The 17,085-nt window shown below is 43.4% G+C and overlaps 1 protein-coding gene across 2 annotated transcripts in view; it reads right to left on the bottom strand.

The window, feature by feature from the left end:
- PDE1B (phosphodiesterase 1B) overlaps positions 1-16,764 on the bottom strand; it is a 158,250-nt gene extending 141,486 nt beyond the window's left edge. The window contains exons 1-2 of one of the 2 annotated variants that reach the window (XM_087710634.1): positions 16,441-16,764; positions 15,483-15,597 (exon numbers count right to left, since the gene is read on the bottom strand). In XM_087710634.1, the coding sequence (XP_087566760.1) occupies positions 15,483-15,597; positions 16,441-16,558 (233 nt within the window). In that variant the 5' untranslated portion in view covers positions 16,559-16,764. Of the gene's footprint in view, positions 1-15,482; positions 15,598-15,864; positions 16,057-16,440 lie in introns of those variants that run through there. The other variant, XM_087710636.1, reaches the window with a different exon arrangement.
- Between the last annotated feature and the right edge of the window lie 321 nt (positions 16,765-17,085).

Below are 17,085 nucleotides of genomic sequence, written 5' to 3'. Positions count from 1 at the left end.
CGCAATTGGCATATGTTTGTGAAAGTTGCAGCATTCCAAAGTCACACAATTGCCATTTGTGACCTTCCCAGCTGGCTTCCAACAAGCAAAATCAGTGGGGAAGCCAGATTCGCTTAACAACTGTGTGAGTCACTTAACATCCAGGGTGATTCACTTAACAACCCTGGCAAAAAAAGATCATAAAATTGACACACACACCCCAACTCAGAATACTGCTTGATCTCCTGCTTGAGCAGGTGGTTGGACTAGAAGACCTCCAAGGTCCCTTCCAATTCTGTTGTTATGTTATGTTACTCAACAACTGTCTTGCTTATCAATGGAAGTTCCAATATCAATTGCAGTCAAGGATTACCTATACAAGATCTGATTTGGACTTCAGTAATTTGAAAAACATCCTGACTTGCCTCAGTCTGCTTTGAGAAGTAGTTCAATTCAAATCCAAATTAGAATCTCGTCATGAGCAAACTGAACATTGATGTCTCTTCAGTGTTAATCACTAGCCAATAAAAACATGGCAATGACCAAGTTGCCTATTGACTAAAACTGGATACAATTTGCAGACCCAGTTTTCCAGTTACACTCATCTAAGTGCAGGCAATTTGTATGCATACCTTTTAGAGGTATTCCTACATATTCTGTGAAGTAGCAGGGTATGACCAATGCAATTCCATACAGGTTGTACCTGTGGCCCCATGAAATTAACCTGCAAAATGTCACTAGGAGATACACAAGGTGAGGGAATTATCGTGAATGAGACACAGCGTCAAAGTATCTCCTATGTTTCATTTTCTACTCAGCTGACAGAGTCATCTGAATTTAAAGCACATCATCCTTGACTAAGGTCATGGAGCACAATCCTAGAAGGAAATATGTGTCAGGCCTGCAATTATATTCCTTTTAGAATTTTGGCCTGCCACACTTTCTCTTATTTCATTATGCTGTTTCATTAGTATAGTTGATGGGAGGGGGGAATAGACAGGAGTAGGATTGTGGAATGTATTGTTTTTATTCTTGTCTAGAAGCCGAGGTCATCTTTTGTCTTCGTACTTTTACACCTGACCGGAAGCAGCTGGGTGGAGACGCCAGCGTGGAAGAAGAAGATTGGACCATGTGATGGATTGGGGTGTGGGGACAAGATCATGAACTTTTAACTGGGTGGAATTCGGATGTCATTTCCAGAATTGGGATTTAACACAGATGTGCTAAGATGTCTGCTTTATTAAATTGGAACTTTAGGGATCATTTTGCCTTGGACTCTGATTTAATTCTACATGATACTTGGAACGCTGACAATGTGAAGTTGAGCAAACTCAAATTATTCTACTTTAAATGCATTATGCAGAGACCCAGCTCTCTGGATAAGGTTCTAATGCCGGAGAACATAAAAGGAAAGAGAAGAAGAGGGCAACCAGCAGAAAAGAGAATGAACTCCATTCTGCTAACAATGGATGTGCCATTGCAAGACCTGAAAAGCCCATGTTAGGAGCAGATCTTTGTGGAAAGAAGATACCTAAGTGATTAATAGAAGTTGAAAATGGCTTGATGGCACATAATCAATCCCTTTCTTGGAAGTGGCAATGATTTTTTTTTTTTTTTAAAGAACTGGACGCTAGCTTCCTTGCATAATTTGGTTGAATAGAAAGATGAGACATAATTCTTTTTTAAAAATGAATACCATTCTTCTTCAATTGTCTGGGTTCTTTATTCTGTGACCCTGCTACTTACACATACCAAAAGTGTTAAATTAATACTCGGTGTAATCATAAAACCTGCCTGACTGTAAAGCCTTCGGAAGCATATATGCGTTTTGAATCCAAATATCACAACACTCACACTTCTTGCACCATGCTATAACTGTTGATTAACCTGCAGAAAATTGGAGGATGAAACATATAGGCTTCTCTAAGGCATAATTTCTGCATATCTGTGGATAGTCAAATTATTCCTGAAGTGTCCAGAGGACTTGAAAATGGCTCGAGGCAATTTGGAAGACTTTCTCTTAATTCTGAACTCGATCAGATGCAGTTCAGGAAGGATTTGTTCCAAATTCTCCCATGGGTTTTGTATGGCTAATCAGATTAACAGAGTCGCAAGGCACCTTGCAGGTCATCTAGTCCAACCCTTTGCCCAAGTAGGAGACCCTACATCTGCCACTACCTAGGATGGAGCTCACAACCTCCTGATTGTGAGGCCAGAGCTCCACCTCTAGGCCACTGCATTTTCCCTCAATCACAATCACTAATACACAATAGATAAACAATGGTCCCCCAATACCAACTGTTTAGCACAAGTTGGAGCAACAGCCACATAATTTTTCCCACTTTCCCACCAACCTCACAAAATTAGATTGGCTAAAAGGGTCATTAAAAAACCTAGATCCTATGTCTGAATTATGAGTCCCGCCCCCCCCAAACCCTCTTATTCTGCACCTGATTCCACTTGGCTAATTTCTAGTAAAAACATAAAAGGCAGTTCTGCAAGCCTGAAGCCTGTCCATTTGCATCCCAAAGATACAACTGCATCAAAACAACTCATCCAAAGCACACACAGAAAAAAGGAAGAGAAAATGTGGAGGTTTTTTATTCCTGCGGCTGGTTGGCATCCCTGACTAATTTTTTAAACACAGGGTAAACTATTATGCTGCTGCTATGAACACATAAACTATTTGAATATCCTCTTATCTTTCTCTTGCAAGATTACAGCCACTGTCTCCCATGGCTTATTCTGAAGTCAGCCTACTGGCTGCATCATTAATATTGAAGGATTAGATAACTTTATTTGCAGTGTTGACCAACCCAGAGGCAAATCATAAATTGCTGTTACTATCAAGGACAAATCTCACAGGCCTGCCAAGTTCCTTCCCCCAGAGAGGTTTGACAAATAGCAGTTGACAAATAGTTGACTGGGCCAAGAAACCTATAGGTAATCCTCATTTAACAATCACTCAGTCAGTGACTGTTCAAAGGGGTACCTATGACCAGTCCTTTGCAATCCAACTAACCCAGCAGTCCTACAGTCACACGCTTACAATCTGGTCACTTGGCAACCAGCTCATGCTTACAACGGTTGCAGCATCCTGCAGACACATCGGCTTGCAATTCGGCAGATCGAATCTTACCAGGTTCAAGGTTGACTCAGCCTTCCATCCTTCCAAGGGGGGTAAAATGAGGACCCAGATTGTTGGGGGCAATAGGCTGACTCTGTAAACTGCTTTGAGAGGGCTGTAAAGCACTATGAAGTGGTATATAAGTCTAAGTGCTATTGCTATTACCATTTGCAACCTTCTCTATCAGTTTTCCTAAAGCAGGGGTGGGGAACAATGGCTCTTTTATGACCTGTGGGCTTGTGGCTCAGGAATTCTGGGAGTTGAAGTCCACATGTTATAAAGGGGCCATTGTTTGCCACCTCTGTCCTAAAGCAAAGTCAATGGAGAAGCCAGTAGGGATAGTTGCTAAGAGTGGAGTAAGTCACTGACATTATCCCCCACTTAGTAGCACCTACCTGCCCCCTGCCTACTGCACTCACATTATGCCAATTACACATCCTCTACCACCTCTGGCAGCATCCACTTACTTGCCTACCGGTCTTCTTGCGAGTGTGACTTGCTTTACAATCTGCAATCTTCAGATAACAACAATGGGGAGTGCCATTATTAAGCAAACACAGTCATGTCACACTATATGAACATATCGTATAACAGTGGAAATTCTTGTCCCAATTACCATAGTTAATTGAGAACTACCTGTACAGAGTTTCACAAACTCTGTCAATGTCACACTCTTGGCTTGGACTAAGCTATAGAGAAGTGTGCGTGCACACGCACGAATGCACGCACACACTCAGACACAGACACACATGAATCACTGGCAACTGATGTTTCGTTTGGTTAACCAAACCTGGCTCCACTCAATGCTGCTGAGAGGCCAAAATGCACTGAACCACAAATGTTTCCAGAGTAATAAATCTTTAACCCTTTAAAAATCCAGGAAGATTGCATTATTGACAATTACTGCAAGTAAGAATGGCTTATGTGCTTATCTTGGACTCAGCAGAGTGTTGCAGAGAAATGTCACATGTAAATCTTTTGGAATCTCATGGCCTCTTCCGCCCTACAGTTTACTTATCTTTTCCCATAACCCAGATAACTCTCTGTGCTTAACCGAGGATAATATTTTTCCCATCTGAAAGAGTGGATTCCTGTCCCCAAAAGCTCCTGCTACAACAAATCTGTTAACATTTTCAGGGACACAAGGCTCTCAATGCCGCCTGAAGTGATCTATGTCTTTCCCATGATAGAATCTGTTTGGTACTCTTCCTCGTGAGATTCTCAGGTTAGCAGCAGTGCATAGTTATCCAAGGACAAGCCATTAGGCACATCCAAAATGACACTAAGAACTGTCCATGGTACTGATCTAGCTTACGTAGCTGAATTTGAACTTCTTGTACTACAAAAAGCCCTCAACTTACAACTACAATTGAGTTCAATATTTCTGTTGCTAAGCTAGATAGTTGTTAAAGGAGTTGCATCTCACCAGAGGCCCTGGTGGTGTAGTGGTTAGAATGCAATAGAATGCATTTCTGACAGAGCTCAACGTTGGCTCAGCCTTCCATCCTTCCAAGGTTGGTAAAAATGAGGACCTGGATTATTGGAGGCAATATGGGAAACCACTCTGAGAGTGCTATAAAACAAGGATCCCCAACCAGAGGCGCTAGTCCTCAGCATGCCAGCACCCAGGCCATGCAATCAAGCGAAGGCCCATCTGTGGGATGCAAGCATCATGCAAAACCATGCGCCCTCCCATCCAAGGAATAACCTTTCTCCATGGAACTGGTCCTTTATGCCTTAAAGGTGGGGGGGGGGGCACTGCTATAAAGTACTAACTTTAAGTCTAACTGCTATTGCTGTTGCTATTCTATGACCTTTTTGCGAAGTGAATCACTGCAATTATTAAGTGAATCGTGCAGTTTTAAAGCAGATCTGGCTTCCCCTGTTGACTTTGCTTTTTGGAAGTCAGCTGGCTGGGTTACAAATGGAGATCACATGACTCCAGAGTAGTGCAAGTGTCATAAATACATGGATGTTGCCAAGCAAATTTCGATCACGTGACCATGAGGATGCTGCAATGGTCATAAATGTGAAAACTGATCATAAATTACTTTTTTTCAGGGCCGTTGTAACTTTGAACTGTCACTAAATGAATGATTGTAAGTTGAGGACTACCTGTACAGTTCCCTGAAGCCAACCACCTGACAAGACTTTGCTGCAAATGGGTCTACTATATCATTTGTCAGGTGGGATGTGTTCACCAAGACTCTACCCATCAAACTGACCCTTCTACAAGAGGAAGAGGCTTTCCCTGTACAGTACTGCGGTAAATGGGATATCAGGTTGACAGATATCACGACCAAGCAAAATGGATTCATACCATTGTTTCTCAAACCCACAAGGCCAACTCACAGAAAATATATTTATTAACATGTGCAATGTGAAAATTGTCAAAATGGGAATGGAAAAACCCAATTTAGCTGAATTTACAGCAGAATTTCCATTGGGGGAAAATGCGTAGGATATATTTTGTAAAACCTGATATTTGACACTGAAAAACATATTGTGTCAAGTTTCCTGTTATGGTTTCCAGCTCTGCCGCTTCTGTGTAACAAATAGGTTCGCTGTGTATTAGCTTGATTCCATCAACAGTAGTGTAGCAAGAAATACAATGCATCCCTGAAGTATACTACAAACTAAATTTCAGATGTGTTCTTCAAACACATCCCAATACATCATATCAGCTGATTATACCTGGCCAGTCTAATTTGATTTCTGCTAAATGTAAAACTCATTGCTGCCCGAAAAACCCAATTACTAAGACAGAATCTAGCTGCCTCAAAGTCTATCTGTGTTCAGGGGACAGAGGGGCTAATAGGCAAAGAGAGTTTCAAAAACCAATCCAATCATGCATATAGTTACAACCAATTCAAACAGGCCTTTAAATGCATAAAACGTACACTGATGGGTCTGTTATTTCGCATAACATGAAGAAAATGCACAAATCCATCACCCACTGGGGAGAGGATGAATCAATTGAGCATAACTCTGCTATTCTACCTGCATGGAATTGGGATCGAAACAATGGCGTCTGGCTCTGTAAAAGAGATGCTGTGACTTCATTGAAACCCAGGGTTCATTTGGTCAAAGAGCTGTCAGACCTATTTCTGGATAATGAATCTTAAAGCTAACTCCCCATTGCCTCAAACAAGAGTCTTCCAGCCAGCTCAGCATCACCTCATCCTGTAACTACTGACAGGCTCAACTCTTCTCCAGCTCTGACAAAATAAAGTAAAATTCTGAACATCCCACCAAGCACCAGCAAAACAGCCTTAACCAGTCAGAGCCCTCAAGAGGCCATAATGGAACCTCTCTTCCCAAATCAACTGGAGGCCAGAAGATTGAAGAAAATGGCAAAGTTAATTTATTTATTTATCAAATGTATGTGCTGCTCATCTTGTGGTGTGTGATGGCCATGAAGCAATTGGCTACTAGCCAGGCGTAGCTCAAGTAGATCCAGATACAAATCCTCACTCAGCTCTCAAGGACAAAGGAGAGATTGTGAACTAGTCACTTGATCTTTGCCGATGCTACCTATGGGGCAGTCAAGAAAATAAAAACCATCTGGGCTTTTCTGGAAGAGAAGTTGAGGAAGATCATTTGGTATTCGTAGACTTTCTTCTGAGGATTTCAGTCAAGATCCATGAAGGTCTATAATACTTACCTAGTAATGCTTTCACTCAGTTCTCACATGCAAGTCACTATGAAATAAGTGTGGCATCTGCTCCTTTATGGCTTCTCCCATTTGGTCCAGAAGACAAAGACTGAAAGGAGTGGGTTTATGTAGGAAGACCTCATTAGCATTATGTATGGCAGAGATCTTCAAACTTGGCAACTTTAAGATTTGTGGACTTCAACTCACAGAATTCTCCAGCCAGCATAGCTATTCTATAGAGAATTCTGTGAATTGAAGTCCACAAGTCTTAAAGTTGCCAAGTTTGGGGACCCCCTGATGTATGGCATTCAGGACTGACAACAAATAGAAGATTGGAGTGGTTCCCTTCTAGAGTTCTAGAGTGTTCAGTTCTCTTAACATTCACCCACAACAATCCAGAATCCTAAATGGTTACATCACTGGGCAGGACTACCAGCACAGTTCTATCCCTATCAATCATCCAATTGTCAGGAGGAATAACTGAAATTAGGAAGCCAGGCAAGGAATGTCTCCCAACACAGAACTTAAAAATGTACTAACTGCTGAGCTAATACATGAGCTGTTTGGAATTAACAGGAAAGCAAGAACAGCAAAAAGATGCAATCGCACACAGTTTAAAGAAATAAATACATGCATCATACAGCCATTAGATTACGTAAACGAAACAGCAATGGAAGGCATCAGCAGAAACCTAGGTCAGGTTCAATTATTCAGACTGTGCTGCAGGCTAGGAAAATGGAGAGTGACTTAATTTGTCTCCTCGGTTTTGAAGACAGGAAAAACCCAAGTAGAATGATATTTTCTCAAGCACAGATCGATCCTCTAAGACGAAAAGGCTATTCCCCAAATCCAGCAGGTGGATTATATTCTCCCAGTGCAGTCAGTTTATATCATTTTGGACAGCATTCTACAGAGTTTGAGAGAAGTTCAGTGATTACAGGTAAAATATGGAGATCGTTCGCCATTATCTTCTTCCATATTTATTTTTTCCCAATTTCCAATCTAGCCTATTATTCTGGAATTGCCTGATGGTCTCTCTCAACCAAGTGTTAACCAGGCCCAGCATTGTTTACCTTTTAGAGATGGGCCATAGTTGGCTAGGTGCTGCCACCTGCTATAACGTTCCAATATAATGATTTACATTGAAAGAAAATTATAGCCTTATAAACCCCATGAGCCGTGGTGGCACAGTGGTTACAATGCAGTACTGCAGGCTACTTCTGCTGACTGCTGGCTGCCTGCAGTTTGGCAGTTCAAATCTCACCAGGCTCAAAGTTGACTCAGCCTTCCATCCTTCTGAGGTCAATAAAACTGAGGACCCAGATTGTTGGGGGCAATAGGCTGATTCTGTAAATTGCTTGGAGAGGGCTGTAAAAGCATTGTGAAGCGGTATATAAGTCTAAGTGCAATTGCTATTTCCTTACGTGATATTTCCGTATGTGTAGTTTCATTTTTGACATCTAACCCTGCTAAAATCCTCATACATGTTTGGACAAGGAACTCAGCTTGTTCTCTAATTCCCCCCCCCCAAACTGTCTGATATTTCTGGAATAATTTTCATCCTCCTCCCTTCAAGGGGAGGGGATGGGGTAATGGGAGTAACTGGACAAATCTGCTCCCTTTTGTACAATATCTAACACATCTATCTGTGAAATCATCACTATCCTACCATACAGAATAGAAGCTAGAGATAAGGGATGAAAAATGCTAAGTCAGAACCACACCCTCCTATAACCAAACCCACACATGACCAAAGTAAGAAAAACAGGATCCAGAATATCTCCGCAGAGATCCGGACCCTTCCCACTCTCTCGGCCTTCCGTAAAGCCACTAAAACCTGGCTGTTCCGGCAGGCCTGGGGCTGTTGACCCCAAAATACGGTCCAGCCCCACTTAGAACGGAGTGCATGGTGTGTTTTTAAATCTATCTTTTCTTTTCTTCTCTTCTTTTTCATTTATTTGTATTGTTAGCCGCCCGGAGTGCTACGGGATTGGGCAGCATACAAATGTTATTAAACTTTAAACTTTAAACTTCAGTCTCAAAATAGAGACTGACATGTTATGATATTTTAGGACCAGATATCTGCTGTCATCTAGTGGTGATACAGATTTTTTTCATGCCAGTAGCTGTAGCTAGAATAACCTCCAGTTGCAGTCTCCATTGAGAAAGACACAGGTATAAATTGACTGCTTTGATCAAAGAAGAAAAATACAAATACTTTTATTTCAGCTTGGAAATCACTTCTGGACTTTGTGCTTGAGGTGGGAAAAAATGAAACTTTGGTTTTGGGTTTTACCGATTAGAAAGACTTTTTGTTATAGAAATGGCTAGTTTAAACTATGTAAAAGTAAAAAGTTGAGGTCTGATGCCAAAAGAAGTTCGAAATCAATGCCATTCCTTTCTTTTCCCCCTTTTCTCTCCCTCACTTTTCTCTTCCCTTTTTCCTTCCCTATTTTTCCTACTATTTACTTTTGTATTTTCTTTGAATGCAATTTTACAAACTAATAAAAATGTATACACATATACATACATATGAAAGACACAGGTATAGATGTGCACACACACAGTATCTTGGGAGCATTCTTACACTACTCCGTCAGATACAACATCATAAACACACACAAAATAGGTAGTAAATTACTTTGTTTACAGGATTCAAAAACAGAGTAGAAAGATGAGATCAAATATATATGTAAGAAACATAAGAAGCCCAGCCTTGAAGTAACAGACATATCCTAAAAAGGAATGCTGAAAAGACCTCACCTGCCCATCCTGTGCAAACTTTACAAAAGTATCTACCAATCAAAAGCTAAACCACAATGGAAAGGTGGTGGAGAAGGATTCTTTACGCGTCTTCTCCTCTGCAGAATTTCTTTCACAGCTACAAATGCAATGGAAAGTCTTGTTAGGACACAAGGCACATCCATAGCTGCCAGTCAACTTCCCATCAAATATGTGGCATTCAAACAGTCCAAGCCCCACTCAAGCAAAAGCCCTCTGAATCCGAAGCTGCTATAGCTTCAGCATGATTTGCCTTCAACACTGGTCGTCTTCTTCCAAGACAAATGTCCCAGAACTGACATGGACAATGGAACCTGAGTTCCTTGTAAGATTTCTGACTTCAATCATTGATACCTTGAGACTGTCTGTTCCAAATAGAATCTCCTCACTGACTAAGCCTGAGCGAAGAAAGGATGGTGCAAATCCATGAAGGGGATTGGAATTCAGAAACAAACCTTTTTGGTAGCACCCTCACTCTGGAATACTCTGCCCTCAAGATTACAATGGTCCCTTATCATACTAATTTATATATTCACACACACACACACACACACAACCATTCAGATCAGGTGATGATACTTTACATTAATGTTTTGTTTGTGTTGTATTTATTTATGGTTTTTATTTCATGAAACCAGTTTAATGATGTAGAGTAAGCCATCTAGAATCAAACAGATAAATAAATTCTTCAGCAAATTCACTCTGCCAGGTCTGAAGCAGATCAGGAAACAAGACCAGTAGGAAACAAATGCAGATTGAATGGACAGCCAGGTATGATTAGGAAATCATCAAAGCTCCATTTCCCAACACACACACACAAAAAATTCCTTTCATAATATTTCAGAGCAATCCAGTACTGTCATATCCATTTTTTAAAAGAACCCTAAGTAACAAAACAGTACCAAAGCCTTGAACAAAAGTGAAATTTCAGCCCACATATTTCAGTTTCCAAAACAACAAGATTTCTAGCTACCGTAAAGGAGGAAATATGAAGCTCCCAACAGTCTCAGTATTGCCTACCTATGATGGGTGCTGGAAGCTAAAATGCAGTAATATCTATATAGGAAGCCACCAGTTCCCCATCCCGGTCTTCTGTAATATTGCTTGATCATCTATAGGTCTGCAATTAGACATCCCCAGGATACCTACTAACCAAGAGATAAAGAAAGGCATGAACTAAAAGATGTCTAACACACTGTTAGACCCTTAAGTTGCCTTATAATTTTGAGACACTGACTGCAATATTTCCTTCTTTCAAGCCCTCCTTCCAAGTTTATTCAACCAAGAAATGGTTTGATGAAAAGCTACTGATGCTTTTACAGCCGAGAGGGATGGGATTAAGGGGAAGATATAGTAATGAACATGGAGTTCCTGTTCCTTGGGGTTGAAATTAGAGGAAACTAGTGGGAAAAACTCACAAATGACAACAGACTGAGTTCCAATATAAATAGAATTCAGGCAATGTATTTCAGCATTCTACAAGGCATATATTCTACTTGACTCCATCATACACAGATGAATGTTATGAGGAGGCCAACAATCAGTGTTCTACATCCACAAGTGGCAAGTTAAAGCTACATGTACAGAAGCTAACCACTCAAGATGTATGCATAAATATATACAAAGAAGGAAATCATATGGAAAATTTGCCCAGATCAGTGATTTAGCTGCGGTTTGAATTACATTTAAATCAGGTTGCAAAATCAAGAGACATGGTTTGTTGATAAGTTTATCTATAGAATAACCCAGCAGAAAATGCCACTGGAAAGTATTTAAAACATTGGAGCAGCTTCCCTCCAGGAAAAAGTACGAATGTTGAGAGATTCTAAATGTCAGGGGGATAAATTACAGAAAATAAGGCAGACCTGTGTAAAATACTCAATAACGATAAAGTGTGTATTGATTTTCCTACGCTTGTAAAATACCTTATTTGAATAAGCATTGTGACTAACAGGGCAGCTAACTCAGAAATGGAGAAAATGCAATTTGACACAATGCATGAAATATCTGTGGAAAATATAACCACAAGATGTGAACAAATAAAACCGAATAACCAAGAGGAAGGTAGAAGGATAATTCTGGGTATAGGAAAAAAAAGTAAAGAACACAGTTCCCCTCATTTTAATCAGATTCAAACCCAGCACAATGTAATGAAAATAAATTTTTCATAAGTCTCCTGTACCAAAACTGTAAACTCACATATACATACATACATACATACATACATACATACATACATACATACATACAAACATACATACATACATACATACATACATACATACATACATATTCATTCTTACATGGAAATAAAATATCTCCCTCATGCAATTTCTCCCTCAAAACAAGCACGGGAAGAAATAAATCAAGATTAGTTCACAAAATATAGTATCCATTCACACATTTCACTACAGCACATACAAATTTGCCAAAACATAGATATTTTACAAGGTCCATATTAAATCCCAGTTCCTTGAATGTGTCATCTTCACAATTTGCTGTTTCATATGGTTCCTCGGAAAAACAGAGGTCGAGAAAAGCACTTGTGAGCTTTTCCATTCTCAGTTTCCCTGGTTATAATTGAGGAACAAGCGCAATCTGGGATCGGGTGGTTGTCTGAAGGACTAACAATGACAAGAGGACCGAGGAAATGATGAGATCACAATGCCATTCCCAATCTAACATCACAGACTCCTGACGATTGCCTGGAATGGTCCCTGCAATGTTGACGACTGAAAGAGAGGAATTGGCCAAGGTCACCCTGGGAGTTTTGTACATAAGGCAGGACTAGAACTCACTATCTCCTCGTTTTCTAGACTGGAACTTTAACCACTATACCAAACTGGTTCTCTACAGTTGATATACTTAGATATTTATAGGGTTACTTCAGTTTGTAAGCATGGGGAGAGGCCATTCAGCCCAATGATTCTCAAGATGATATTGGACAAAGCGTTCATCGATTGCGCTCACTGCAACATCTAGGAGACAGAGGCCAGTGTCACTAATGTCAGCCCCTAGTATCTACTCCAGATGTAGATTACAGCATCTGACATATAAAACATCTGGAGGCCACCAGATTCTCTGCCTCTGATTTTCTCTACTTAATTATAATCCTCTAGAATTTCAGAACAGGATCCTACTCCAACATCTGCTACTAGATCCCTTTAACTAAAAATGCCAAGGATTCATCCCAAGAACAGGCAAAGCAGATGTTCCCCCACTTTGCTGCAGTCCCATCCTGACCTTACGAGGCATGTAATTCTGTAACCCACCACTGTTCCACACTGCCTCCCTACAGTAATTCAGGGGGAGGGGGAATTCCAAGTCAGAAAAACAAGCACCAAAGGTTTACAACTATTCATACTCCAACCATTCCATTGCCGCCTTCTTCTCTTTTTAAACATTAAAATATTTTACTTAATTACATTTGCCAGCTATTGACAAAACATCACATTTGTCCCATTCAGTCCTTTGAAAGTGTTAGCTATTCACAGTTAGGTGTTAATCTGTGCTTTGGTTATTTTAAATATGTGGCACTCAACCTGCAAGAGGATGCCTTCTTTTCCTGTGGAACTCCTTGATAAATTGCCCTGTTGAGCTAGAACCAGATTCCTAAAGAGCTAAGATACAAACCAAGCCGGAGAAATGACTACATGGGTGGCTCAGCCATCCAAACTGCAAGCGCACTGCTTTTCATTTTAACTCAACTGTCACATTTGGATTTTCAAAAGGGCTCAGTGTGATTTAAATGACGTTTCTCCATTTCTTTTTCACTACTGGGGCTGTTGTGAAGTCCATCTTCACAACAGCCCCAGTAGGTAGCTTCGGCTGAGAGATGCCGAAGAGCTCAAGGTCACCTAGTGAGCTCTGCAGATTAGCCAGCCATCTCTGCAGGTTTGCATACAACAGGTAAGATAATGGAAACAAACAAAAAAAAGGCAAGGGATTAGAGTGGGGGGAAAGGACACCTTCATGTCACGTTTTGCTTTACACTTCCATGATTTCAATAATGGGTTTCCAGCAAGCGGCAGCACGTTAACAATTCCAACCAGGGAAATATCACAGCTATCCAGATGCATCGCGCTACAGTCCCATCACACTTAGCCATTATGAGCAACGATGAGCCAAGCTGAGAAGGATGGGACTGGCCATCCAAAATGCCTGAACAACGTTGGATTGTGGGAAGGGGATTTCAGAAGCAAAGTTAAAATGATTTTGCGTCCGGAAATAGCAGATTACAGCACATCCCACAAGTTTCAGTGATATAAATTAAGTGCTGGATCAATCAAAAGGGAAGCCTTCTATATGAAAAGCAGGTTGCTTCAGGGGCCCAGATCTCTTTGTGGTCTGGGGGAGGGGGGGGGTGATGATGCATAGAACTGTTGCACTGAGCTGAACAGGGACTGCTTGCCAGGCAAATGCTAAAGGATTCCTAGCTTGAGTGGACTGGTAAAGGTCACCTCTAAACTATGCAATGCTCTGGGTTATCTCTAGATCAGTGTTTTTCAACCTTGGCAACTTGAAGATGTCTGGACTTCAACTCCCAGAATTCCCCAGCCAGCGAATGCTGGCTGGGGAATTCTGGGAGTTGAAGTCCAGACATCTTCAAGTTGCCAAGGTTGAAAAACACTGCTCTAGATATTAGGAACAATGATAACACTAGCACTGAAAACCTCTAAACAGACAGAAGGTTAGCTAAGCCATCTCTAAGGCAAGGAAGATTTCAGGCAAAGACTCTCTGATCTGTATGTCTATGGAGATTCTCAGTCATCCAGGCCACAGTTGTCCCAAAGATGCTTTTTTTCCCCAACAGGCAACTGGGCTTTCTTGTTTTTCTTTGAAGACTTTTAGCTTTTCATCCAAGATCTGATCTGATCTGTAGTTCAGTACCTCCTCTGTTATACCACACTGTGCATGCAGATTGAGGTCCATGCTTGGAACTTTTCAGAGATAGTGAAACAGCTATTCTAATCCATACGCTGTGGACTTTTTAGCTCAGTAGCTAAGCACAATCTTTGCCCAAGGCCTTAAAATACTTTAAAGTCTTCAATTAACCATAACAACAACAAAAAGACAGGTGAGAGGTAATGAGTTGAAAACAGATTACAAAAAGAGAGAGATTTTCTATGTTTAGTCGTATACACTTTAAACACAGTGTTATACACTAGGTATACAGCTTTGGGGCAGGTGGGTTTGCATTATTAACACCACACAGTGTACCCTAAATGACAGAATTAGTGGCAGGCAAGTTTTGTTTGAACACACATCAAGGTTTTAATCCTCAGATGCAAAAATGACTTCAAGCATCTTTTAAAGGCACACTCATCCCATCAGCATGATGCCTTGTTTCATGCTAACCAGCCTCTCCCCCCACACCCCACAACAACACACACAACTGAGAGCTGGCTGGCAACAGCAGGAGTATGGAAGGGGGAGGGAAGTCCCACACCAAAGCAGCTTGAGGCTATTCAGCCAGTGCTATTAATTGCTGCGGCAGGGAAGAGAAAAAAAATTAAAAGCCTCCCAGCGGTGAAGCCTGGCAATACCCAATGTCAGTACCGTGCACAAAATTCAGCATTATCAACTCACTCGGATGCACGGAAGCTTAACTGAACTTCAAAGAAGGGAGTCGGGTTGACCGGACAACAGGGGACCACAGGATGACCCCTTTTCTGTCGGGCAGGGGAACCACGTTGCAAACCAAGCACCCTTTCTCACTGCCATAACTACACACACACACACACTTGTAGCAAACCCTTGCCCGCCGATCAAAGCTGCCAGGCTAAGTCCGACTGCAAGAAACTGGAGAAGTATCCAAGGCTACCGAAGAGCGGAAGGGAAGATCGGAAAGTGATCGGGGCAAGAGGTGGGGGGAAAAACTAACCGCAGAGAAAACCGGAGCGATTTGAATCGTCCGAGAGCCGCCATAGGGTTACTCACAGTGCTCGGAGCTTGACCCACATCTTCTTACTGGGGGCAGACTTGAGCTCCAGAGGGGAGGGACAGCCCTCCGGGGACTCCAGCAGTTCGAGGTGCGGAGGTTCCATCTCGGGATCTTTAAAAGGCCAGCGGCGAGGGGATGGAGGAAAGGGTGGGGGGAGAGGGAGGAAAGAGAAAGAAATGACGATCCCCTTCCCCAAACGGAACCCGCTCGCACCTCCCGCCCCACGGTGATCTTGGGAGCCCCGCCACCCACCCTCTTCCCCGCCACCTCCGTCCCTGCTGAGCGGCCTGACCGCAAGCGCCCTCTCCTTCAACCCACCCACCCAGCCCCCTGCCGCCCCTCCAATCACCCCGCCTGCGCGCTACTTCGCCGCGTTACCGGCTGATTTCTCGGCGCTCATCTCTGTCTCGGGAACTGGCTGCCGGCGCGGGTGTAAAGGCGCGAGGGGCGGGATCGGGCCTGAATCATCCTCCGCCGGGTGACTGGCAGCCGATCCCCCCGCCCCGCCGCTCCTAGTGCCAGTCTGAGCGCTCCCCCATCATGGCCTCCCTTCAAATGGGGTGGCGGCTTGGAGGCGCCCCCTCCCCTTCCTTCTTCTTCTCCCCCTCTCCACGGGAGCCAGGCTTCCCTGATCCAGCCCTCTCCTTCCGCAGCACCCACGCGCGGATCCGCGGGGAAGGAGGGGGAAAGAACCGCGGCCACCGCTGCTCCTCGTCGCCGGAGACGCGTTTAGATCCGCCTCTGCAAACCCTCTCCCTTTGCGGGGATGCCCAGAAGTGTCCCGGGCTTGGAATGGAAGCCAAAATGGCCCCGCGCAGGGCCGCCGGCCGACCCCCCCCCCACCCCAACCTTGCCGCAGCGACTGCCCGCGATCCCCGAGCCCAGATCCACAGTCTGAGCGAGGGCCGGCCTTGCCGCCGAGTGTTGGCTGCTTGCTCTTGCTTAGCCAGTTACCCGGATCTGCTCGCCCTTTCTGCCGCGGGAGACCCCGGTGCGCCGTCCCGACACGGAGCGATCCTGTCAAAGGTGGCGCGGCGGTAGCTCCTGGTGCTGCTGATTCCTCCGAGCGCATCCGGATGCCTAAAGCTTGATCGCTCGCAGCGCAACTTTCGGCCAGGGGGCAACGCCACGGCGGCGGCGGCGGCGGCTTGTCCCTGTTTGCGGCAGGTGCGACGCGGCGGTGCCTGCTGCGCCGCTACATTAGAGGGAGAGGCTGGCCGAAGAAAGGGGAGGGCAGGCAGGGAGCGAGCGAGCGAGGAACCAAAGCGCCACCCAGTTGCTGGTTGGTCCGGTTTTCGGAGCAGGGCGCTTGACACCGCGCGAGCGACGTTTGTTTTCCAAGGCCAGCAGCCGGCCCGTTGCGACAGATTCTCTGAGCACGTGCAGAGGAGCCCGAAGGCAGAAGAAGACCTTCCTAGAGCCGTTCAGGAATGCGCAGGACGGCCCTTCTCCGTTTTGCTCCTTAGGAGCGCGTACATTTCTGGAGAAAGCGAACATATCCACCGAGAGTACTTGAGATGGATAACTATTTGATCTGATTTCCCCTTCAATCTACCTGATCTTCTTCTCCATCACTCTGAATGACAGCCTTCTACCCAA

This window comes from Thamnophis sirtalis, unplaced genomic scaffold, assembly GCF_051295495.1.
Source record: "Thamnophis sirtalis isolate CommonGarterSnake01/CBP01778 unplaced genomic scaffold, rThaSir2_p1.2 scaffold_3, whole genome shotgun sequence".
NCBI lineage: Eukaryota > Metazoa > Chordata > Lepidosauria > Squamata > Natricidae > Thamnophis > Thamnophis sirtalis.
Note: the sequence above shows the minus strand (reverse complement) of the source record. Positions and strands in the feature narration are given on the sequence as shown.